Source organism: Sphaeramia orbicularis, chromosome 17, assembly GCF_902148855.1.
Source record: "Sphaeramia orbicularis chromosome 17, fSphaOr1.1, whole genome shotgun sequence".
Lineage (NCBI taxonomy): Eukaryota > Metazoa > Chordata > Actinopteri > Kurtiformes > Apogonidae > Sphaeramia > Sphaeramia orbicularis.
In genome coordinates, this window is record NC_043973.1 from 8,761,684 (window position 1) to 8,788,922 (window position 27,239).

Sequence of the window (27,239 nt, forward strand, 5' to 3'; positions counted from 1 at the left end):
CTGGAGTGGCAAATGGCTAATGAATAATGCAGGGTAATAGTGATGTGTTGACAGCTCTGACGGCTGAGAGCTGTCGAGCTGTGTATCAGTGATAATGTGCCATTTCCCTTCTGTGCTCCTCCACTCCCTTATTACAACAAATTGCAGTTTCGGTAATTTCACCTCCCCACAACCCCACTAGTTTGTGTGTATGCATGAATTTGTTGGGCTCCCAAAACTCAATAGTTAAACTACACTCTACACTTGGGGCCTTAAAAAGGCTTTAAATAATGATGTCTAAAACTGTTTGGTTTAGTTTGGTATGCTGATTAGTTTCAATTTTTTTTTTTTTTTTTTTTTGGCCAATTATGCCGACAGGGTTTGGTTTTGGCTTGTTCACATAACTAATTGGTATATTTTTGAGTGTTTGGATCCTGTGATCTTATTTTCTCTTTCAAGAAAGTAATAATTATCAACCAAAATAATAGAAAAGTAAAGGCATACCATTTTTCTGAATTCTTTGTCATTATTTTGGGCTACAGTTAACTACTTCAGCTATCAAACCACACATATAATTAGTCCTCCTCACCTGAAAATTACAGGGTTTCTTCTGTGTCACTGGCAATTAAATACTGTATTTTTTGAAAAGTAAAATAACTCATGGTAAATATTGGTTTTGCTTTTGTTGTTTGACTCATCACTGCAGCAGTGATGCAGGTAAACCCCAGGACACAAACACATCAGTAGGCATTCTGGGGAATCCCTGAGGGTATCTTCCCACTGTGGAACTCTGCCAAGAACTACATACCTTCAAGGGCTTTTTTTTGTTTGCATTGACTCTGCTAGTACAAGCAGTGATATGATGTAAGAGTCAGCTGGTGGATGGTACAATAATATGCCAATGCTTGCAAAAAATAGGACCAAGGGTCCTGTTTCCAATGGCATATTTAAAGACATTAATTGACATTCGTTTAACCTTTCAAGGTCACTCAAGGTCAAAGGTCATGGCACCAAATGAAAGTCCATATGTGACTTCCTATCTATTGCCAGTAGTAATTATATCAATATCTTTTAACTGTTTTCAAGTTATAGCACTTTGAAATGTGTCCCATTATAAACCAATGGGGATTTTTTAAATTTCAAAAATCCATAAAAAAAATTCTGAAATTAACATTTCCCATTTCTCTGAAAACACTTGGTGGACCTTACCCCAAGGATGTTCAACAACAAATATCAAGTCGTTCTGACTGACGGTTTCAGAGAAAAAGATTCTTGAAACATTGTTTATGGATGGACGACGGATGACAACTGATACCAATTGTCCATCAGTCCCCTCAGGCTGTTAGACTATAAACGGCATTGTATTTTCTCCATTGCATATACAGTTGTGATGATTTTTTGTTTTTCAGATTATTTTTGGGGTTTTTTGTCTTTATTAGAGATAGTGTACACAATAGAGACAGACAGCCAGGAACCAAACCCAGGTCTCTGCGATAAGGCCTTGAACCACATGAGATATATTCTAGTAGGTGAACCACCTTGACTGAAAATTTTGTCAGTGACAAATTTTGTTTTTGCAAATATTGCTGCTTTAGGCCTTTTAGATTTTTTTTCATGAGTTTCTGAGGTACACCGGAGTACAGTTACAAACTTATTATATGTTTCAAAGCCTTTGGCCTTGGCAAATAAGTCACATTTATGAAAAGTCATTTTTGTGTCATGTCTAAAACTTTTTTGTCACAATTTCTGGCTCAGTGAAGCCTGGACTTCAATGTTGATCCAGGTGGTACAGCTCTGCACAGTGTTTTACCAATTTATACTTTTTTCTAATTGCATTATTTGTTGCTGGATTCACTCTATACTACTATCACTCAGGGTTTCGTTTGTGTACATATCCAGACAAAGGATCGAAAAACACCTTTAAAACAACCATCTGAAAATTATAGTCAACCTCAGCTGCTTCAATGCTGGCAAAAAAGTAAGAGATCCCAAACAACCACACCATCAATGAAGGGTGGCTCACTGATGGTTTAAACTTTTATCCTTGTCTGACTCCCAGGATGTGCTCATTTGGCAACGTTGTCCTTGCTTAAACTATATGTGTGTTTCAAAACTCCACCTTGTTACATGAGAGAACAACATCCTCAGATGTTTGACTAATTACATAGTGAAAATAGTAACTTTTGACAAAAGCATGCACTTTACTTGGTCTTTTCTTTTACAGAGATTTAGTCGTTTCAGTAGCACAGCTTACTTCCCAATATGAAAATGTTCCACCATGTTCTCCCTTGTCACCAGTTAAAGGCACCATTGCTGCATCTTGTGCTTAGCGTCACCCAAGATGACTGTAATTCATTTAAAGAAGTAGAAACTATCCAAACAACCCACAGATTATTTTTTCCATATTTCAGAATATTTCAAGCCCCGCCTTTCTCACTGAAGTGACAGCCAAAACCTGCTTTTTATCCTTTTGTTACTTAATAAAGTTTATCATATCTTGTCAAAAGGATCAGCACTGAGCTTAGCAAAGTGTGACACAGAGTCACTTGTACAGTGAGTCACCCAGATGCCTACTGAAACCTTTTTCCATTTGATTTAATTAGCACATTACATTGACGATTTGAGGAATAAATCCTCAGCAGTTTGTGGTGTATGTTAATGTAATGAGCAGCATAGAGGTGTGGAACAAACAAAACAAAGCCAGCAAAAACAGAAGATGCTTTGATTTCATTGAATTAATTAAGCATAAAGGACATTCCAGAGTTAGTAATACACAGTTGGAGTGGCATTTAAGGAGCTTGGGGGACGGGGGGGACGGGACACAACTGCAGTTATAAATCCTGAACATACAAAAAATGTATTTATTTATTTATTTATTTATTTTTTATTAGCAGGCCACAGATATCTTTTGGCCAGACAAATGAATTTAAATGCAATCAGCATCAATAACTCAATAAGTGCATTAAAAATCACATACCGCAAAGGGCATAGTAAGGAGCAGAACAGTCATGTTTTCAGCTCCAGTCTTATAAAATATTCTACATCAGTTTCATCTTGAGTTGTTGTGTCCTTGAAAAAGATGCCACAGAGTTTTCCTGTTCAGTTTTTACCTGCAGGTTCAATGTAAGTGAAAATTATAAAACTGTTAAACCTGCTGTATGTTTATATTTACATAAACTATTTATGAAAATCTTTTCACTGATAGATGCACCAGGTTTTCACATTACATTTCACATCCCCCTTGTGTATGTGCTTAAGTCTGTTATTGTTATGGAGGTGATGAATAATAGTATCCTTTTATTTTTCAGACTCATTTGACACTGATTATTGATATCTATAAAAGAATAATACCACCATTAGTACATCCATTTTTGTTAGATACTGCCTTGAAAACACTTTATTACCACATTGTTTTGGTTTTTTTTTTTAAACCCACAAAGATAGAAGAAGGGTAAATATGTTTTGTAAAGCAAAAAACATAAAATAAAAATAGTTAATAGAAACAGGTACTAAATAGTACTTAAAAAAAATACTAGACATTTATAATAATAGCTAACTCCCATGCAGTAATTTTCACACAGGACCACACACGTGTTGTCCTTACAAATTATAGCAGTGGGTCTTTTGCAGTCACTATAATGAAGGTCATAATTTTAAACTCAAATGCAACATTTTGGACACAGCTCAGAAACTCAAATCCATGGGGCCTTTCACAGATAGCTTTCAATCGACCTGTCTTTTTCTTCTTTTCACAGCCAACCCTTAGCTGGTCTGTCATCATTATTATCATCTACACAACATGATAGAGAAATAGGGTAGGATCTCATAGAATAGGCAGACTTGAATCATCTGACAACACATTTCGAGTCATTGGGACTACTTTCACACCACAATGTAAAACAAAGGAATTTTACAGTCCGCTATCTCACATGCATAACAAAAATAAAACTGGTAATAAAATACTATGATTGAGCGTCAGTGTTTTGGTCATAGTGTATTGTGCTTATAACTCTGTTTGGCAGCATTACTGAGGTTAATGTGTTCAATCTTTTTGATCACAACAAGACTTAGCATTATTGAAAGTTCAATAATGTGCTCAACTGTGATAAAAGTTCAGAATTTTGTGCATAAACCAGCACTCTCAGACGGGTCAAAAGACAATGAAGAGATGAAGAGGTGACTAACGGAACAGCAAAGAATTACCATTATTCTGCTTGTTTATTTAAGGCTTTCCTCTATTTTTTATCTTTTTGCATTACTCAGTCACATTTTAAATGCTTGTGTATCTCATGTGCAAAACCCTTCCATTTAGAACATACCAGGTTTGTGAAGGTCACTGTCTGTGGTGATGATCCTAGAACTGGCAGACATTAGTGAGCTCTCCATGGTGCTGAATAGGATGACGAACAGTTTTCTCAATATATAGGAGAGTGCAGTCAGCAAAACTAGCAAGTTGCTTTTTCAAAAACCTAGAAAATTGCTGATTTGACTGATGTTGTTTGTAATATATGCAAAAGTCAGGATCTGTACATGTTTGGACAGAGACATGATGAGTTTCCACATCATACATCACATTTTTTGTCACTGCTTTGTATAAACCAAAAAATGTATTCATGCATTTCTTAAGAGCTTTATTTTTGTACACTTCCTTAATATGCTATGACCTATTTATCACTGATTTAATTTGTGTATTATTAATCCATTGCTGTTTTTGCTTTCTTATTAGGCATAAATTAGTGGATGTCTTTTAAGACTCCCGTGGTCCTCCACAGATCCTCTGCTGCACACTGCAGAGGTGTCACCATTTTTATTCACATCATTATCAGTATCACACTGTGCGCTCTGTTTAATTTATACAAGGTCTAGGGCCTCTTGTAGTATTTTACAGTGCTGAAAGGCGGGGCCCTCTATGAGTGCAGGGCCCCCTGCCACGAGAGGGGCTGCTGTTGAACATGGTGTGACCCACTTTAGACAAGACTTGTGGTTTTGTAAAAAAAAAAAAAAAAAAAAAAAAAAAAAAAACTATAGCATAGATACATCTGTGTTCTGTGTTTGAACATGATCAAAGCTTAAAACTTTAAACTTTGATAGGCCATAACTCATACAGCATCAAACTGATGCTGATGAAAGCGTTATCCGTGTTGTTATTGATTGGCCTTGGGGGCTCCTGCATCACTCACAGGGGACGATATGATTACTGTTACTCCACTGACTTTTGAGTCTTTCAACAAACCAATAAACAGTAGTTTTTCAGCCTTTAAACCAAACATGTGCTCAAGTGTGACTTTTACACATGACCTCTAAGAATACAATGTCTTTGAACTATTATTATACACAATAATAAATGCAATCTCATGTAATTACTTCGAAAATTAAATAAATTACTCGCGTGAAAGACATATGGTTATATAACTTAGGGCTGTCTTGCTGTACTCTGCATGATTTGCATTCACATTTGGGATCTGTCACTGAGGTTCTTACCCTCAGCAGCCTATAATAAGAACAGCTGTATGAATAATTGTAATTCTCTGATCAGCAACATTACAAGTGCAAGAGCTATGAGAACAAAGGTCAGAGAGCTACTGTTCTGGATACACTGTAGATGTTTTTATTTCAGTGCAAATAATTTTTTCCTCAATTTTTATGCAAATTACTTTTTCCAGTAAAATGGCTCCTTTTTCATCTGTTTTGCAGGATCCAGTCGGGCTCCTATCTCAGCACTGGCTGGTTCACTCTCATCCTCGCCATGGACATGTGCAAAGAGATCCATATCTATGGAATGATAAATGACACCTACTGCAAGTAAGACACCGACTACCCCCTCTTTCTTTACACTGGAATGAAAAATGTACATGTTCCTACAAAACTTGGAAAACTAGATTCAGGCTCACAGCAGCTCCAGCCAATCACAGCCTTCCATAACTGCACACTGCCCGGTTGGAATACATTTCCAGTGCCTCAGTTTGAATTTAATGGCTGAATTTCTATGCTGAAATCCATATTGGGTTCTCTGTGCCGTGAATACCATTATATTTTCCTGCCTAGAATACCCAGCAGGCTGCAGAGTCTCTATCGCTGCAGGTGACTGGGCTGCTGCACTGAAGTCTTCCCGTGCTTTAAAAAGTTTTATTTGTATATTGCACTTACGTTTTGTCTCTGACTTTTGGTGAGTCATTACCGCCTGGTTGTGAGGCCATAGGAGACATGACAAACAAGATGCTTGGGGCATGGCTGCTCAGTTTCCAGTCATCGCAGCCTTGATGGAAGCCAACTTCCCTCTTCTTCATCTCCTGTCTCCCCTTTACCGTCACAGCTTAACCTGAGCTCTCTGCATCCCCCTGAATCAAACACTTTTTACCTAATGCGCAGTGAAAATCCTGCCTTTTATCCTTCACGTGTTCCCCATGCACAGCGGGAGTTAAACTAAAAACAGCCCCAGACACATGGTAGAGGAGTGATAATTCAACCAGCAAGGAGGATTTCATGATTCACTGAGACAGTTAAGGGGTGGCATTCACTCTCTTTCTGTCTCTCACTTATTCTCCTCCTTCCTGTAAAAGATCGAGTTTCTGAATGAACAGTTTAGTGTCACACAAAGTACAGTTTGCAGCAGATTGCTACTACTGGAGGAGTTTTTGTGCCACTGTTCAGAGCTTCAGACAGACTGACCTCCATAGTTGTAAGAGACTCAACAGGTGCTGCCCAGAGTGAAATTGAATTTATTTGTTAATGCTGCAGTGTGACAAACAGAAGAGAGGCAGTGATTGGGCTGTGGATTAAACTGGCAGGCAGCCACAGTCGCTTTTTGCTGCTGACCCACTGGCAGGCTGTTGTGATGCCTGTTTCTTTTTCATCACTGTTCATTTTCCCAAGGAAATTGTTACACAAGTCATCCTCCTCTAAAGCTGTCACCTGCTATTAGAAACAGACTACAGAGTGCATAGAGACTCTGTTCAGCTGCTCTGTTTACTTCTACTTTTATTGATTCCTTATTCTTTTTAATGGGGTGAAGATGCAAACTGTAAATATGAAATTCAGATCAGAACAGCCAAACTTAAAGGCAGTTTTCTGAATGTTTGTAGGTTTTCTTTTGCTTAGACTGGAAATGAATCTCGCTGCGATGTTTACCAAAAAACAGTGCATAGTAAAGAGTATTTATCCCATAAATTTGACGGCCGACAGCTTTTTCTTTTTTTTCTTTTTTTTTTCAGAGGTGCTGACTGGAGAATATAGCCAGGGGCAGCATTGGTTCAAATAGCTGTGCACTGCCCTGGAGGATCTTAGTCTGTTTAAGAGTTTAATAATTTAGTTGGCTCATTATTTCAGATAATCATTTAAAAGCAGAGGCCACTCAAGCCAAGGCCTAGTGATGTGCTGACTTCAGGATTTCACCCTAAACTGTCTGAGAGGGAAGATTCATAAAAACCATACAGCAGCTTTGAACACAGCCTCACAAGCAACAGCAGCTTTAAACAATACACTGTGATATATGGCACAGATTATTTCTGCGAATAAGAAATGGAAATTTGAATTCCAATAATAGAACTGCTGACTGATACTGCACAGATAGAGCAAAAGCAATTTTCAGCCCAAACAGTATGTATGCAGGTTTGTAGCAGTAAAAGACAAGTGTTATTTTTCAGTGCGACATGTAATCACATCAGTGATATAGTGGTGTTTTAAGAAGTTATGGCTGAATAAAAAGTTAAAGTCATTCCTATAATATAATAATGTGAGGATATTAAGGAAATAGATATCATGATATGGCAAATGTACATTGAAATAGGGCTAGTAGTTAAGGTGGGATAATAATCTGAGAAGTTTGTTAACAGATGAAATCTAAATCAACTTTAAAGGTTCAAGGAGTTCATTAACAGCTATTCTAGAAAGGAGCCAAATATTCTTAAATATAACCAAACAGGATATAACCAGTTTGCATGGCTATAGATGGACCTAATATTCTGGAAGTAAGAAGTTTTGCAAATGTTCTTTCTTGAAATAAGGAAGTAATCTTGTAGCTGGAATATCTTATTAAGATAACATTACTTTCCTAATGTAAAACATGTTTCAAAAGATACATTTTTTTTTACTTCTCTGAAATTCCATTTTTGTAGCGTAGCCATGTGGGGATTCACTGAGTCAGTTTCAAACAAAATATAGTGCAATAAATGCCCTTGTGTCCTCTTCTTTAATAAACTGAGTTTAATCTCTTGTTTTCTCTCAGGACAGAGGGCTACAGGAAGGTTCCCTACCACTACTATGAGGCAGGCAGCCGGGATGAGTGTGCAGAGTACATGCTGCATGAGAGCGCCCCCTACGGCGGGCACCGCTTCATCACAGAGAAGTCTGTGTTCGCCAAGTGGGCCAAGACTCATGCTATCAAGTTCTTCAACCCACCATGGCAGCTGTCGTGACCCAAATATATACATAAACCGCATCATTGTCATCATAATCATCAAGAGGACAAGCTCTATGCTAACAGAAAGCGTGCTACAGCGTACTCCATTTTTCTTTTCATATGTTTTTTTTGTTCAAATGTCCAAACCATATCCATTGATTAGCTTGTTGGGTAGAGGTCCTGTTTGATTAGTTGTGGATCCAGGCTCATGTTTTTGACAGTGACCGCTCAATTGAACACTGTCATTAAAGTTTGAACAGCAGGATGACAATGACAAATTTCCTGCTTCTCTAATATTCCACTATATTCTTTTTCTCATAAATGTGACAGCAGACGAAAGTGCACAGCATGCTGTTCTACACTGACTAATCAATCCATTTGCTGCTCTGTGAGTCCAGCAAAAGGATGGCTCCAAGACTCAAATAAAAAGGAAAAAACAACATGAAGTAGAAACAACCATCCATCAACTTGCAGTGACCTCGGCAGCTCAGATGTCTGCGGGCACTGTATATCACAACGGCTGAATTTAAATTTTCATCATGACTGTAGCTGTTGAGAAGAGCTCGGTGACTCCTGAGACGAGTCATGTTGGACGGCTGACAAGCTTGCCGACTCCGTTTCCTCTGCGTGTCTGTCTTCTGTCAGGCTGTAATTAATCTATAACGAGTATCATTCAGACCTTCATCTCTGACTGAAGGAGTATTGAAGGCAGATGCTCTGTCAGTTTCAATTTACACTGCTCCATCGAAGCTTCCACAAACAAGGTCATTTGAAAAAGAAAACACAAGCACACGGAATGAATGTGCTTAGCAGATTTCAGTCTTGAAGGTAATTCATGTTTGGATATGTACATTTTTTTCAACATATCTGTTTTTTTAGGTTGTTTTTTTTTTTTGGTTGAGTTTCACTGATAAGCTGTGTGGTGACTCACACAGTTTGAAGATGTCAGCTTTTTGTTCTTGCTGTGAAAATGAGCTCTAAGAGATGCGTTTAGATGTTTGCTTGATGTCCGGATGGGCTGCTAATTTATTCTGCAGAGATAACATTTCCTTTAACGTTCTTTTAACAGTGTGCCATTGACAATGTGAGCATCATAGCACATGGAGCAATGTGCAATTAGAAACTCCATCCTCATGGAAGGAGTTAAGTCATTTGTGACCCTGCACAGAGAGAGATTTATGTGTGCAGTGAAACCATTTGAAGTTAATTGTATTCTATTATCATTTTGTGTCTGCAATATACTCTGCAGTTCATTGTATGGAGAAAGTGTAAGATGCTTTCTCTCATATTCTCATCCAGCCTTGTGCCTCTTTGTTTACAGTGTGAACACAGCTTACCATTTGTCTTGGATGTAGCGTTCATGTCTTGAAGTTCAGGCCATTACATTTGAATGCATGTTTTCCAGGACAGTGAAGAATAATCATGAGGTGCTGAGGCTTGTTGGCTGGATGGTAGTGTAGCTGCCGAGGTCTGAGGCTCTCTTGCTGTGACTCCCCAGGAACCTGTGATAACTGTCCTGCTCACAACTGTAGCCCAGAGGGAATGACTGGCAGAATTCAAAGACTTCTAATTTCAGAGGCTCCATGGCACAGGGACCCCAGACGACTATAATACACTGCAGCTTGAACTTCACAAGCTCCTCACTCCTGCTGAGGTTTATGAAGATACACACACCTTCTGTTCCATGCAGTTTCCCATAAAGCACAGATTTGATGATTTGCATGTTAAAAAACATTTAACATAGAGGCAAAAAGCCATTTTTGACAGGCTTAGAGGTTAAATATTATCATCATTCTGCTGACTGTATGGCTTTTAAAAGAACTGATTTAAAGCTATAAAATTTTTAACCTTTTTTGTTTAAAAAACAAATGTATGTATTCCTGGACAGGCAAACCACCCACTGTATACATTTGATAAGTCACAATTTTATTTAAGTACATGATATTATTTAATATTATTTAATGAGACAAAATAAATGCATTCATAAATGGTTACCTGAATGTACACTAGCCTCATATTAGATTCATTTTTACAATTTTAAGTAAAATTTTCTGAAACATTCCATGTCCTCCCAACCTGCATTTTTTTTTTTAAATTTTTCTCTTGTTTTGCTTTGTTTGGAATGTTTCTAAGCATGGACCTTTGGGCAATGAGTTTTACTTTCTGCATGTAACGGCAAGGTAGGGTTTCAGGACACTAAACATAAAAGTATTAAAACGTAGCATGTTTGGATACTTCGCTTTCTCTTCTCTCTGCTCTTATGGCTAATGAAATGTGTGACTGCCTATAAGACAGAGGTACACAGGAGAAAGTGTATACTTGTGCTGCAGTGAATTTTCTAAAAGCTTACATTATGGATATGAGGAAATGTGAGCATTTATTGTTCTTTAGAACATAGCCACTGTGAACTTTTTTTATCATTAACGCAGCTTGTTCTCCTTATTTGCTCTGCAGTTCACTTGACCATCACTCTCTCCCTTTTTCATTCAGCAAAGAGGAGGTTTATGAACAATGTGTCTACCAAACTAAAAGTGAGAAATGTTACTTATTTTACCTTTAACATCTACAGTTATTTCCATATTTCCTATTAAATTAAATAACGTTGCACAAGCATTTGGTGTAAATGTAATATGAAGAAAACTCTGCAAACATGATTTCTACCTTTGCCATTTTAGATTAATTTTCATTTTAAGTGGTGTTGAAAACAGTTGAAATTTGGGCCTAAATTTCATCCCACACCTACAAAAACCCCTGCTCCACCAGTTGCATTTTGTACAGATGTAAGAAGTAGTTTAAACACACAAACATCAGAGCTGTTGCAAGAAGCCATAAAAACATTGATATTAAAAATAACCCAATGCACTAGGCTTGCTGTCCTGTCTACTGCATGCCCAAAAAAGTGACATGTTCCAAACTGAAGCAGAAGTAGAAATAAAGTACCACTTTGGATACAGGCATGCTGTCTTAATTAGTCTCTCCTTTACAAGATTCATTTACACCTCTTACTCAAGGTGCAGTAAATTACAAAGGACAACACTTGATTGTGTTGTTACATTTCAAGTGAAGCCATTTGTTAATCTATTATTGACCCAATTTACCTGCTGTTATCCTTAAGTGTATGGACTCTGAAGTGTAAGAACAACAATGCAGAGCCTTTAGCTCTCAAAAATATACTTTTACATAAATATTGATTGTAAAAACAATCATGATCGCCTTTGTTACACTATTTAAGAACAAGTTCAGCAATGCAAATTTATGAAACAGCTTTTGTTCTTACAAAATAGGTCAACATCAGCAAAGGTCCAGACATATTTGAAGCTGTAAATAATTCTAATCGTTATAAATATGTCCATTTCACATATAAAAAGACTTTCTCATAAAGGGAATAGAAAGATCTTTTTCCTTGACATGACAATAAAATCAAGATTATCTTCTTACAATCTCAAAGCCCAATAGCTGTCTCCCATCCCATCACTACATCACCTAGTCACTGAGTCCACATCAGCACAGTGGAAAAAAACAGTATTATCAATATGTAAAAAAGCTTTATTTTATTCCACCCTGTGTAGCTCAGTAGATATGGAGACAAGTAGGGTCACTGTTCCGATCTCCTCTGGGACAACATATGCTTGAGATGTATGCAGTCCTACGATGGCACCACGAGGGATCAAAGAATCCACTGCGCAATATTTGTAAAGTACAACATGTCTTCTTGGAGTCAAATTTTTCCTGCTCAGACAGCCGGAAGATAAGATCCAAGCCTTGGGACGAAACTTAAATTATAATTTTTTTTCTGTTCCTCTGGGGAAACTGCATAGAACCGGAAGCAAAGAATTCATGTAGTATGCCGTGCATGTTACATGAATTAAGGTACATGTATTATACATTTCCACTCAGACCCTGATTGTGCAGTCATCTGGCAGCTCTCTACCAATCAGCTTTACCTCTTCTGTGCATGCACCATAAATTGCAAAAGGCTTTGCACCGAGATAAGAAATGAACTTTTCCTGTAGATGTATTTTGTCATCATTATCTGATTTTTTTTAGGAGTGCTGCGGTGCATCGTTTGATGATGTGTTGTAAATTGTTTACTCACAGCTGGAAGAAGGGTGCTGTGCTTTTTCCATACATGTCTCATTCTCCTGTTTTCTATATTTTTTAAGATAATGGTTGCTTTGATTTTTTTCCTTTTTTTTTTCTTGATGCAGGGGTTTGCGCAGCTTCATATTGCTGGTCGTGCATTGCCAACATTTTTCTGCTGCTTCAGGCTGTGCGCTTGGTTATTTTCTGATCAACAAACACTCCATTGTTCTCAGCCAGAACACTGGAAGAATACACACAGATATTTTATACAGTATTTTATGGAGAATATGGCCTCTTATACGTTCCCATGAATCATCTGTGGCTCACACAAAGGCGACTCAAGTCATATTCTCTGTGAATAAGTAACGCCCTAAACAAAGGTGTGAGCAGAGTGGGAGGCAGCAATGGCAAGGCTGTATATTCAAACATAATTTTTGATCACATGGAGATTTTATGGATTTCCCATCTTATCTTTTGCTCTGAATTCTTGAGCCTGGGCTTAGTTCATCTTCTGAGTATGGAAGTTTTTCTTGAAACTGTTTCATTCATCCCTAAAGCCCAAGCAAAGAGTTATCTGTGTACCTCATTGTAAATATGGAAATGAAAACACACAAAAAAAGTGTTGCTTGTAATCTAGCTGCTTGGCAACAGAATTGGCTCTGAAATGAGCTGCAGTTGTTTGGCATTGTATACAATAAAATGATATGTGATAAAGAGCAAATTGAAGGTCACTTTCAGAGCAGGGTTTGAATAACAGAGAAGATTAAAACATCAAGGCCTCGAGATCAGGAGAACAAAGACATGAACTTGATCATTTGTTTAAAAGGCTGTTGTTATTGTGGCTCTTTCCCCTTCTGAGGTCATTTGACATAACTGCTGTGTGTTACAGAGTTCACTTCTGTTCTGAACAAGACTTTTCATTAACTTTTAATTCACTTTATGTTCATTTGACTCCATCCCTCTTCTCTTTTTGTTTTTTTGTTTTTTTAGATGACCCAAGTGCTTCTTTTATGTTATGAATGTGTGTGTGTGTGTGTGTGTGTGTGTGTGTGTGTGTGTGTGTGTGTGTGTGTGTGTGTGTGTGTGTGTGTGTGTGTGTGTGTGTGTGTGTGTTGTAAAGCACTTTCCTTTTTCATTTCCAGGTCAAGTGTCCTTGTGTGATGTGTAACTATGGGTGTGTTTCAGTTACACAGAATGTAAAATAATACAGAGGTTGCTGTAATCACAGAGGTTTTTGCTAACAAGGCTAATACACTCCTTTTATTGGTGGTAAATGAACTCCAACTGCTGCATGGATTTCTACAGGACATTTAAAAATGTACATTAATTGTTTTGGGTTTTTTTTTTTTTCAGTAATAACTGTGTATGTTCTGCTATTTGCTTTCAACATAGTAGTTCAATTCGATATATTGCATATGTTCTTATTTTTACCAGTAATGTGGATTTTGTCTTCTCTGTCTCTTATTTACTGTGGCAATGAAAGAAAACCTGAAAACCCTGTTTAATAATTAAATCACTTTTAAAACAAAGCAGAATCAGCAGCATCAAAATGTAAGAAAAGTGGTCAGATGTGTTTCATGTTATATAGATGGAGCTCAGCTGAGCTGTCACCTCACATCAGATGTCTCATGAGGTTTTTACAACATTGTGGAGCAGGCCCAGATGCGCTGAGCTCACACTGTTCTGTGGAATTTTGTAAAGCCTGAATATGTTTTTATGTAACTTTACCATAAACCATAATGCTTCAGTATCAACACACATTTATTTATTTATTCATTTTAAGATAATGGTTAAAGACTGAAATTGGGATATACTTTATTGTAGACTATAGGAGAGACCAAGATCTCATCCCATCCTTCATTTCCAATAATGCAACTTGTTTGACTGCACTAAACTTAATAATTAAGTTACATTTCTACACAAAAAATACATTTGGCAAAAAAAAACCCCATAAAATAACCCTTTCAGTGATCTTATTTGCGAAGTGACTAAAGGTTCACACTGAGCTCATCTTGTAATATTTTACTATATAGTGCACAAAGTTATGTGTAGTTACTATGGAACAAATGGAGTTTATGATTTATCAAGTCTAAAGTTAGAGCTATTGAAGGCTATTTGTTGAGTTAATAAATAGAAGGCCGGAAAACACAAATTAATGAATCGTAGTATTTATTGTTTTTATTATTTATCATCTCTTCCCTCACAATAGGTTGCATGAAAGGAGGAATACACAATGAAGTAATTATTAATGAATGAGTCAGTTGGTTTGGAGCTACCAAAGGACAATACATGAAGATATAGAGCCAATCTTTACATTGAATAATTCATTAATATTGCTCCTGCCAGGCTGTTAACATCTGGTTTTAACATACAGTACATTTGAAATGGTGAAATCACAAATGGAGGGCTGTAATGCAAAACATGAACACACTCAGGATACATTCAGATGTGGTCCAGGATGCATATATGCCCTCATTCTTTTAGCATTCTGAACACGAATGCACATTGGGACAGTTTGAAGGACAGTCCACTCAGCTGACATCTTTGAAAACGCAATGTTATCTTGCATGTGCCTTCTATGTATAGTGCCACCTGAACACACTGGAATAGCTTCTCACCTTGGTGAATTGTAATATACATACTTGGTACAATTTGGTAGAAATTCACATGCATATTTTAAGCACCTGAACGTTTGATCATCCGTAAACTGAGAACCATGCAAGAGAAAAATCAACAAGTGGAAGGGCCTTGGGTCTATGATTGATTTACAGCATTACCTCACATTAAAGTAACAGCCAAGAAAACATTCCACCGTAAAGCTGAGCCATGTGAATAGAATTTGCAAAGAAACAGCACAAAGCCAGTCTTTAAAACTTGAAGCAAAGGCTCCCGCAATGTTTTATGCTGTACTTGAGCATATTTCCCTGCATGTGAAGTGGGGAGGTGAGATCTGACCAGAACAGACACATTCTAATGCCAGGTGTGAATAGATGCACTTACAGCTGTCCACATGTGATCAGGGACTCAGACTGCATACTAATGGAAGTTCTGAAGTGGACCACGTCTGTTCTCTTCAAACTCAATAGTGAAGGCCTCATTAGTTATTCTAGCGCCATAGAATTTTTTTATACTGTATTGAGTGTTACCACAGATTGTTGAGGAATAAACGTGGACAAAACAACAATAACATTTCCTGTAAAGCACATATACAAATACAGATAAACTTTATTAATCCAGAGGGGGACATTCAATATTGATCAGTTTGAAAAAAGAAAAGAAAGCAAAATAAAAAAGATACATATTAAACGAGCAATTATCTTCCATTGATTAATGTGTTGTACAGTCTGATGCAGTGGGGATGGAGGGTTTTCTGTCAAGTCCTGCTTTGTAGTGATGTGAGTCGTCCTCTGCAGCTGCTTCTCTGGTTGACCATCAAGTAAAACCATTTGGTGCTACATGTACATAAGTTTTAGAAAACAGGTATTCAAGACCTACAGTTAGTGAAGTTTCATGTAAAGTAAGAGCAGATTTTTCTTGCTGTTTTTGTTTGTTTGTTTGTTTGTTTATTTGTTTGTTTGTTTTTTTTAGCATTTTCTCTGACTGAAGATCCGTAAATGCAAATTGTATTTTTTCCCCAAAATGCTTAACTATACTTTTCCCAGAGGTCTAGCCTCTCATGGTATTTATCAGAATTTTCCACAGCATTGGAAAGCTAGTTTGGATAACACGGCTGCAGCCGCTGTTGACTTAATTTTAATTAATTGACAGTTGGAGTTGTCAGGCTGAGTTGATCGACATTGGTTTCCATCCTTAGCCCTGCAGGGATGATATAGCAGATATAGCAGCACAGAGTCACATCAGGCCAACACAAAAAGAAACTCCTCCAATTATATTTCACTGTGAAGTAAATCGAAGTGTGTTCATCTGTATGTACTGGGCTGACCACATCAAATTACCCTGCACTTCAGTCTCCATCATGAGCCTCAGACAGTGAAATGACATGGCTGATGTATTAACTAATAACTAAATAGCTGCAAGCACAGTTCCAAAGCCCATTAATTTCTCCAAAGCGCAAGGAGGAGCAGTCTGAGCAATGGCATGAATAGACATGATGTCATTTGCACAAGTTTACACCACAGATAATAATGTACTGTGAGGAAGATAAAGTCTAACTTACCTTGGAGAGAAACATTCCTCCATTTTCACTTGAGTTTCCTTGACTGTTTCAGACCTCAATTAAATCTGGCTGACCTTCATATTTACCTGATTTCTTTTTTTCCCCAGTCTTTTCGTTTTCTCTGGCAGCTTGCACACATCAGTGTTTTCTGTTTTTTACACAGGGCTACTGCGCAAGGTCAACAAGACAACTGGAATCTTTTCATTTTAGTGTTTGCAAATTTGTTCTTACAAAGTGTTTGCCCTGTGGAATATATTTGTAAAAACATACTCCCCAGGGCCAGATGGTGCAACAATATTTAGCATTGTAGCTCAGGGACACTTACTTCAAACCATATGATAGGAACTGAAGTAAAGAAAGGGGAATCTAAGTAGATGAAGGAAAGTACAAGTTCTCTCAAAATTCTCCTTCAAAACACCTTCTTGATGCACACTCATCTAGTTTTAAAATATCACAGAAGATAACCAGTGGCGGGCCATGCATCTGGTACCTGGGCCTTCAATGGGGACTTATTCAACTTAATCCACCTCTTAATGTCACCACTATGACATAACAATTATAGAAACCATCAATACTATCCAAAAAACCCGCAAAATAACAAGCCGTGGCTTTACAGAGAGAGATACATTTCATGTATTGAGGGTTAATACCATTATTACTAAAGCAAGGGTCCCAGTTAAGACAACTCCAAACCTCTACACTACAACCACAGCTGTGCCATGTACATCATATGGAGCAGTTCAGATTCAATATTTATCTAGTAACATGACTAAAACATACAAAATTTAAATAAAAAACATTGTAGCCTACTCACTAGAGATGCTCATTATTTATATACAAAATCCATTCTCCCTTATTGGGCAGGAAACTTCAGTGTCTCTGTCATAGAGGTGATCTGTGCATTTCACTTCCATCAGTAAGTCCTTATATGGCCATGGAGGCCAAGGCTGCCAGTCGCCTCTGTCTAATCATATTCCTGGTGTAAGTTTCTACTCTTTTGAGGGCAGAGGACATCTGTTTAACAAGCTAGCTAACGTCAGGGTTGGCCGACCTCTCCTCATGATGTCCAGCTTTGGTGGAAATTTCCACCTTGAAAATGGATTTTTAAGTATGTCCAAGACTAAATCATTTTCTTCTCCTCCGTCAGCCATTGTGGGCTTAAAATATTTTACTTAAAACATTTTAATAGATTAATTCAATTCAAATGAGCTTTATTGAAATGAATCCAAAATAATGTTGCCAAAGCTATATCAAAGAATAGTTTTACTCTTACCATCCAATCAGAAGAAGGGTAAATGCTGTGACATTGTGGTCCAGCTAGCTGGCACTGTGAGGTGAAATTGAAATTTGATTGGTTAAAGAAACAGTCTTTATGCTATGCCGTTTAAGTTATATAGGCCATCACTACTGATTCTGAAGGACCAGGGCAGATTACATAAACCCTGGCAAATAGAGACTGAAATCAGATTGGACAAAATATTGTACAGCCACATACACGTACTGGAAGCAGTGCAGCCAAAAGAAACACTAAGAAATGGAGATAGTCTATTGGGAATAAATTAAAACAATTTCATGGAACAAATATTAGGTTTTAGGTTGTAAATGTAGGTCAGAATTTCTGATGATGTTTAGGCCAACAGAGAAGGCCTCGCTGGCCTTGATGGCCCACCACTGGTAGATACACATTTTTTACAAAACAATCTAAATCAATACACTTCACATTTGTGTATGCTGTTGATGTGCGCTGACTGATGTCTCAAAATCAATCTATTCAGGACAAATATCTTCAGTCATTGCATGATTGTTTTTATTTGATAATCTCTCAGAGTAATTCATTAAGTAGTTTTGTTTTCTGATGTAGTAACTGCACAAACTGTGTCCTAAGATTACATTCTGGAGTATTTTATCAGGTTTTGGTATATAGTGAACGTGTTTTCATAAGTAAAAGTATCTGTTACATGTAGTATCTGAACCTTACAGCAACCATGTTTCCAGACACTGTAACCATGAGCACATACATGCCTCCCTTTTAAAGGACGGCAATTTAAGTATTTAGCAGTGTCAGTACTACAAGAAGCAAGAAAAAAATCACTTAATCATGGACAACCTATTAATTCTATTAATTGAGCAGACATGTAAACCAGATTCAGCTTAAGTTGGAATTTAATAGTGTTCTTGGTAAAGGAAATTCAGATGCAGTGACATATTGAACAGTAAAATATTCAGCAATGCAGTAATTATCCAAAGGAAGGATCTAAACTATTTGCTGAGTTAAATCCTGGTGGGGACTTTTCTTGGCTGGAAAGTGTGTATAATATTAAATACATATAAAAATCTAAGCCAATGCTTTAAGTTAACTTGATAACCTGACATTATTACTGTTTGTAGTTATTTTTCTCGTTTTATATTTTGTGAAACAAAGGTCATGGGATTTTTCTTTTAAGATAGAGAGGAAAATATCTGCATTAGCGTTGCCATTTTATAAATGGAAATGTGTTACTGTATCTAACTATATTTCATTTTAATGTCTGTGCAACCTACGTAGTGAGTTCTACAGGAGTCTTAATGCTAAACTAATCGAGGACTACTCTTTTAGCTCCCATCTGGAAAGTAACCATGAAACATAAAGTCCCAACTATAATTTTCTTTTTACTGGAGCTCAACAGTAGAGAAAGGTTAACTCAAAGCATGTGTCACCATAGATTCTTTCACCAAATGAGATCCTGAGATTGCAGTCACAGAAATGTTTGACTTATCTGATGTGGTTATCCTCGTGTCTATGTCCATGACTTGTAGTTGTAACATCCAGCTTCACTATACTGTTTCCTGTAAAGTTTTATTATTCTGATCCTTTCTATCCCACAGACAACGCTCACCTGTACAAATCTCCATTTGCATCACATGACTTTTGTAACCTAAATATGAAATGAAAGTTGTTTTTAATAAACGATTGAACCCATTTATTGTTACTTATGATATTTTGTTCAATCCAAGTCTTCTGCTCTTTTCAATATAAACTCCCACGTCATCCTGACCTGCCTCGCTGTTGACTATTGTCTGCTGCAGATGCATCCAATTAGGCAGGTGTGTGGGATCCGTCAAGTCAGAATACATCATAACATATCACTTTCTCAAAGCTCTGATCTCCAGCTGCATACAAGACTCCCAGTGTTTGTTGGTGTTTGTTTACTTTGAAAGTTTGCTTCCTCGTTTCCACTCATTTGCATGTTGCATGAAGACTGTGGACAAAATGAGCGCTGATATCATTGCTTTTTTGGACTCTGTTCTGTCCACTTGGCACACCACTCTTTTACACTGCCAGATCTTGTTAACAGGCAAATTTTCCTGGTGTCAACATCCAGTAGTTGCGTTCGTTCTCAGCTTCAATCAGAAATAAATGAGGGCGACCACGTGGGAGTGAGCAGCCAGCCATATTTTTCTCTCCTGTCTAACTTCTTTAATGATCTCTAACATTGCAATGCACATAAAAAATGAATGAGTGAATTGTGTTTTAATTAATTCCATGCAGCTTACTTAAAGGGTCTTTAACAATATATTCCTGTAGTCGCTGTGGTGCCTCATTAATAACTTGCGTGGAGCAGACATCACTTTGATCGAAGCCTTTTACACCCACCTCCCTAAAGAAATTTGAGCGCTACACTAATTGCCTCATGTTTATATTGATTACACCCACCTCTCACAGTAGTCGCTCATCCCTCCCCTCTTCACTTTCTCTGAGCATATTGAGCCTGTCAAGAATCAGGAGGATAAAGTGTACAGGCTGGCACTAAATGTCAACAATTTCTAGATTATCTCAGGCAACAGAAAACACTGAGCTGTGACTAATTGTTGCCGTAGCACTGACAAAATAAATCTCTACTCTGTCACACCGAGATAGGGTTTTCTTTCACAGCGTGTTCTTGTAAATATTCAACAATAAGTTATGCACTTTAATGGCTGAAATAAGTGTTTTGCATCAGCCTTAGCAGGGATTGCATGATGTAGGACAACGAGTTAAATAATGTCTGAATTAATGTCCCTGTTTACAGCCATCTCCTCCCATCCACTCATCAACTTGATGTAATCAAAGTTTATAACATCCTGCATTTCCTGTGGGCCATGAAGGTAATTGAGTTGCACTAAAAGGTCCAATATCTGGAAAGCCTCCTTCACCAGCACAATCAATCACCCTCTTCTGATGCCTGTTTATATTCATCTAAATACATTAGCCAAAGGTTTTCTTTACTTATTTTTTCCAGTGTGTTTTATGCTGATGATGTTATGCATTATGTGACAGCGCACACCAATGATTGACTGCTCTGTCAAACACTCCACTGCAAGGTGTCACCTCCTTTTAAAGCACATGAAGATCAAAGGGAGCGCTCACTACCTAGAAAGTTTCCTGGAAATCAACTTTTTTTTCGTAATCCTCTGCTTCATGTTCACACCATTTTCATTCAGTCACCTCTGACAATTTCCCAATGTGCACACAGTCTTTGGCAGATGTCCTGACCCTGGTGGATCATAACAGTAAGTGAACAACATAAAAAAAAAGTTTTATAATACCTCCATTTACTCTGAAAGAAACTTTACAGAAAATGAAGATAAGGGCTGTAATGCAAGATTATAACAATGTGTGTCTCTTCCTTTGGTTAGTGTTTTGTTTTTTTCTCACCAATCTCACCAGTCCAGCATTCTCTGAGCAATGTTTAGCAGTCTGAGCAATACTATCTATATGAAGGACCAACTCAAATTTAATATTTGCTTAACAGTGACAGTGGAAATATGAATTGTCTTAATTAGATCCCAATGTGCAATTCATCTGGATGAATTGAGTCTGTTCAGCCACTGCATTTACAGACAAATGACTCCTTCCAAAATCCTATAATATACACAACATGCACTGTTGTAAAAATTACATGTTTTTCTCATTACTATATTTACACAGAATGTTCATTCATGTGTATTTTGATATCAAGACTCCAGCCATAAATGAATCTCTTCTTAAGTTGACAAAACAACCATTGTGTTCTTGCTGGAGATATGGTCTAAGTAACTTTGTTACTTAGGGAGACGAATGGGAGACTGAACTGTCTGTCAGACAAAAATGATCTTGTTTCCCTGGGTATAAGACACAATTGATTAAAATAGTCAATATACACTACAACACAATAACATACACAATATTAATATTCTATAAACAGTAGAATGTATATAAAATGTGTAATACTATAAAGTGTACTGGTATCTGTGTAGTGCAGATCAGTGTAATACTACAAACTACTTGGTTCTGTCTGCCATCTGATACTGTCCGTTGATACAAGGTATAATCTTCAGGTTTATCCACATCATGGCCTCTGGGGTTATCAAGGGAAACCAGTGTCTGATCTGTTTTTACGGAGTCCAATGGGAGAAGTGGATCAGTTCACTAAATAAACAACTACCTCATCTTAAAACCAGCATTTTATGCTTATTTTAAGCCTTCTAAATACATCTGTAGACATGCTTATTTCTAGATTTAACAATTTTAATTCAAGGTATCTTGTCAGGTGAAATTATCTTAATGCATGGACAGATAATTTCACTTGTTTTGAGTACCTTTTTCCTCAGATTTAGTGTTTTTATCTTGTTTTTGGACACCTTTTTTGCAGTGTTCAATTGGATTTAATATTTAATAGTGTCAAAGCTCAAGTGCAATGCTATTTCATCTACAACTGTCTTGTTTTTGTTTATTTGTTTTCTAAAATTCTATTATGAAAATGTTTACACTACAAATTGTACTTGAACAAAATATGAACAAATATGAACAACACCCTAGTAATTCTTAAGAAAAATAAGTACAGTTTTAACAATATTCTGCCTCAGTTTATCATTTATACATGTACATTACAACTTACAGATCACAGGGGATCTACAAATACACAAAACATTTAGTAATAGGCAGAATATTGCTAAAATTACACTTACTTCTCTTAAGACATTTCAGGTTGTTCATATTTGTTCAGGTTATTCATGTTTTTGTGCAAGAATAATTTGTAAATGTAAAACTTTTCATGTAATTTTACTTCTTTTGACTTCTTTCTTCTTTCCAAGTGGTCTGTATGTGGTCCCTAAAGTAAATGATTTTGACACCCTTGATTATTATCTTCAGTATAATTTTTGCATTTCATAAATTCCTCCCACAGGCTGAATTAGACCCTTTGGCTGGCTGGTTCTGGTCCACAGGTCATATGTTTGACACTCCTGGATTAAATGGTCAATCTAAATCACCTGCAGGTGTGGTTGTTTGTATGTATGTGTCAGCCTTGTGATGAACGGGCGACATGTCCAGGATGTACCTCACCTTCACCCGTTGGTAGCTGGAATATTCTCGCATCCCCACGACCCTTTTGAGGATGAAGCAGTTCGAAAAATGAATGAATGAACACTGATACATACAAGTCAATATATAAGGGATAGTTACTGTTCCATACCCCCACTCCATACAAGACAATGACCTGAAACCTACATGCAAGCTCTCTAGAGAAAGCAGTTGGTTGGAGTGTTATCCATCATGGAATAGGTTGTCTACTCACCTGACCTAAATCTTGCTCTTAGATAAACTAGATCACAAGGTCAGAGAGCAATAGCCCGCTAACCAAGAACACCTTTGGCTAGTTTTACAAGGGGCATGGCAAAAGATTTCAGCTGAATGTTTGGAGAAACTAACTGTCCAGATGCCAAGAGTGTGTAGAATTGTTAAAGATGTTAAGGAAGAGTATTCATACTATTAAATTACCTACTTTGTGGTATATAAACAACAGGAGCATGTATGTATCTCAAAATTATACTACTCAAGATTTTCAAAGGTTGGACCAGCACTGTAGATGACACCCTTTTTATTTTCATGGAAAATTCAACCTGAACCTTCTATGTATAAATCAGTCTACTTGCTCTTACCTTGGATGTAGGAGGCTGAGAAATTTAGCAGAGGTGCTAAAATTTGAAGGTGTAATTCAATCCATTTACATATTGAAAATACAAAATGAGATACTTTATTTATATTGAACATTTAACCTTCAAACCAAAACACATTGTAATTTCATAAAATGATATTCATTAAACATCAAATTAGGGCTGGGCAATAAAATGATCACAATATATTTCACGATATAACTTTTCCTCAATAGAAATATGACACAAGTTTGACATAATTTTGATAGAAGTCCTTTGTCCATGTTTTGACAGACATAAGAAGAGCCAATCATAATTAAGTAGTGCTGCACCAAACCAATCACACTAGAGCCACATCAAGTTAGGTTGACATACACAGGACAGGCATAAGAGCCAGCCGCAGCACACATGCTAATGTTTGGGCTGCTGAGGGAGATAATGAGTGTTCCCTCAGGAGAAAATTTGACCGAGAACTCGGGCGACTGGGTTACTGAAAAGTAGGGTTCAAACCATTTTGGTTCAGGGCTTTCAAAGCACTACGAAGGTGAACCGAACAAATACTTGTAGCATATGGGAAGAACGCAAACACTTGCCTTTCCACACAAACCTTAAAGTGGAACATACACAGTATGAGCAAGTTAAATTTTAGTTTCAGTTTATGCCACTTCCAGTTATTATGGAACACACCCCCATGAAGATGGTCTCTTTTGTTTGTGTTCTCTTTTAAAACTTGAAAGCTTTTACCTGCTGGTCATACTTTTAGTTTACTTTTAAATATATGTACCGGTTTATTTATCTGAAACAGTTGTATAATGCTCTTCAGCAAATCTGTCATGTTCAGCCTCTGACAGAAAATAAATCATATTTTAATCAAAAATAACCTTCCAATGTCTTCACAACTAACTTACGAGTAATGGAACATTTAAGCTTGAAAAAATAGTGATTTGATTTATATTGACACATTGATATCATCTGATATGAAAAAAATTAACGTGATTTGATTTTTTTCCATTTCGTCCAGCCCTACATCAACCAAACATTTATAAAGTAGATGTCATTAAGAGCACTTCTCACCTCCAACACTGACTTTTTCAACAACACATAAAACACTAAAAACTCTGCATGAGGATTTTTTTAATAGTTTAGTGCATTATGGCTGATGGGATTTTTCCCTGCATTTTATTTCCTTTTATTTAATTCCCTGATCATGTACATGTTCATTAAAGCGCAGGCTAAATTCAAAGGTTATTATATCAAAACACAGAAAACTGAAGAACTTTTTCAGTCAAATATATCAATAACGGGACATAAACTAAGCATCTCCATTCACTGTCATTAATCCAACTCCATGGGTTTTACTGGTGAATCAATGTTGTAGAAGATGACGGTGTTTCCACATTTACTACAGAGCCTCTGAATGCCCAAATGGGTCATATCTGATGACCATGAAAAGATGACAAACTGCATTTTACACCAGTTATTGACATGGATTGATTGGATTATTGGATCAGCAGGTATTAAACAGTTTAGATCAGCAGACTGTTTTAGTCAATAACATTTGTTTGGGTCTTTATGGGTTAATGTGATGTGATCAGCTGAATGTGTGAATTAATTCACAAGAAGATGTAAATAACGGTGAAGTCATGGGTAGAAAACAACCTTAACAGGGTTGTTGTTTTGAGAATCCAAAACACTTGGATGATCCCGTGGGAAACTGTTTAAACTGCACAACAGACAAACACACTAATGATGAATAATATAACAATATAACATGTAAATGGGTGAACGATGATGGAAGAGTTCATTCAGAGTAGAGGGAGGATTTTGCTTGGCATTCAGTGGAACATTTCATGCCAATTAGTCTTGGGCTAAATGTGTATTTTTCTGGCCAACAATAACACAGTGAAGCGGCTGATTAACATGATCTATAATCAACTGGAGTCTGGATAATATTCTCCTTTCTGCCAGATCTTCTGATCAGTTGGTTCAATCACAACAGCACAGAATGTGACATTGGAACCGCAAACTCCTAGAACATCCATAACATATATATGACATTATTTCAGGTGGGTTGCTTCTGTCAGATTTAATCATTTATAACAGAATCACTTTTGAGTCTGCTGCTGACTTGAGTGATGCTGTGAAACAATTTCAGCAAGCACATGAAATTGTAACACCCCCCCCCCCCCCCCATAGAGCTTCACAACATTTCTGAGTGAAAGTAAAATGTGTGAATACACAAGGAGGCTGGGGAGGTGAAGGGGATGAGTTTCACGTTTGTATAGGGATGTAGTGGAGTGACAGAGCTGAGTGACCACTGCCTCTATTATAAAGCATGTTAACTGCAGTGAAACACACTGAATTTGTAAAAGATTAGATGTGAATGGGCTTGACAATTTAACCCCATGCCTGAATAAATAGCACCAAAGGTCAGTGTTGGAGTGTATGCCAGTGTGGACAACATCTGAATCAAAAAATTAAGGTACTAAATTAATTTCAATACATTTTAGGAAAATCAGGTTGTCTTCTTTTCAAATTTTATGTGAGAAAGAGATGGTGGTTCACAAAATATACCAGGGATACTTCTTTGTTCTAAAGGTTCAGTGTGTAAGTTTTAGGTGGATCCAACTGCTGAAATGGATTATAATATTCATAATTATGCTCACTAGTAAATATTCACAATGCTTCCATTCTTGTTTGGATCAATAAAGTGAGCAGGTTCCCGCCATGTCTGCCATGTTGTGTCACCATGTTTCTACAGTAGATCTTTTCTACTTTTTTACTGATTTGTAGAAGGTGGCATCCAGCATTGAGGTCCATTACCATCTACTGTGCTTGAGTATGGAGTTACTATTCCTCTGCCTTAAAACTTGTCAAAACATAGACTAGCTCTCAAGAAAACAAAGTACTTTTATATTTATCATACTCTTAGTGATGGACATAGGGTAGGGTGAGGTAATGGGTACTCAGCTGGTTGTAATCTGAAACTTCACCACTAGAAGTCACTAAATATTACACATTGGTACATTAAAGCTGCTCTGTGGTTTGTTTTTGATTTTACCAAACTATGCAGTTTATATACTGTATTTACAATCAGAATGCATTGTGGGCGGGTACCTTTGAGACCTAACAAATAAGTTATTTAGATTTCCTTGGCATTTTCCTAAAGCATTTTCTGGACTATTTCACGTTTATTCTATTAATGCTAGCATACATTCATACCCTTAAATGATCAGTTTGTAAAACACAATGCTGCAGCACCACAAGTGATCACACCAGCCCTACAGGGTAGCTTCAGATGCAACAGGGAAACACACAAGTTCACAAAGCTATGGATAAGCCTGTGTGCATAAAAATAATCGTTTCAGTAAATTATTTGGGGAAAAAATTCAACTGGCTGTCTTTATTTTGTCAAAAGTCAAAGTTACAGTAGCCAGAAATAAATGACAAAACAGTAATTGAAAATACACACTCTCCTCCCACAGCTATCGCTTCATTGTTCTAAGCCTAGACTGAATATAAAGATGGATGATGCAAGATATTGCACTTTGTGCTTCTCCCATGCTACTCTTGTGATGAGCCACAGCCATGTAGTAGAACCACATCTGACAGGGTGTTGACAGTGGTTGGTGTCAACCCCTGTTTTGTTTTTTTGTTTTTTTGTTTTTT

At 37.1% G+C, this 27,239-nt stretch overlaps 1 protein-coding gene across 2 annotated transcripts in view; it reads left to right on the top strand.

Moving 5' to 3' along the window:
• The window catches only part of st6galnac3 (ST6 (alpha-N-acetyl-neuraminyl-2,3-beta-galactosyl-1,3)-N-acetylgalactosaminide alpha-2,6-sialyltransferase 3), a 99,345-nt gene extending 87,457 nt beyond the window's left edge, over positions 1–11,888 (top strand). For both annotated transcript variants that reach the window (XM_030159584.1, XM_030159583.1), the window contains exons 4-5: positions 5,674–5,781; positions 8,204–11,888. In XM_030159584.1, coding sequence (XP_030015444.1) covers positions 5,674–5,781; positions 8,204–8,393 — 298 coding nt within the window. In that variant the 3' untranslated portion in view covers positions 8,394–11,888. The remainder of the gene's footprint in view (positions 1–5,673; positions 5,782–8,203) is intronic.
• The last annotated feature ends 15,351 nt before the right edge of the window (positions 11,889–27,239 follow it).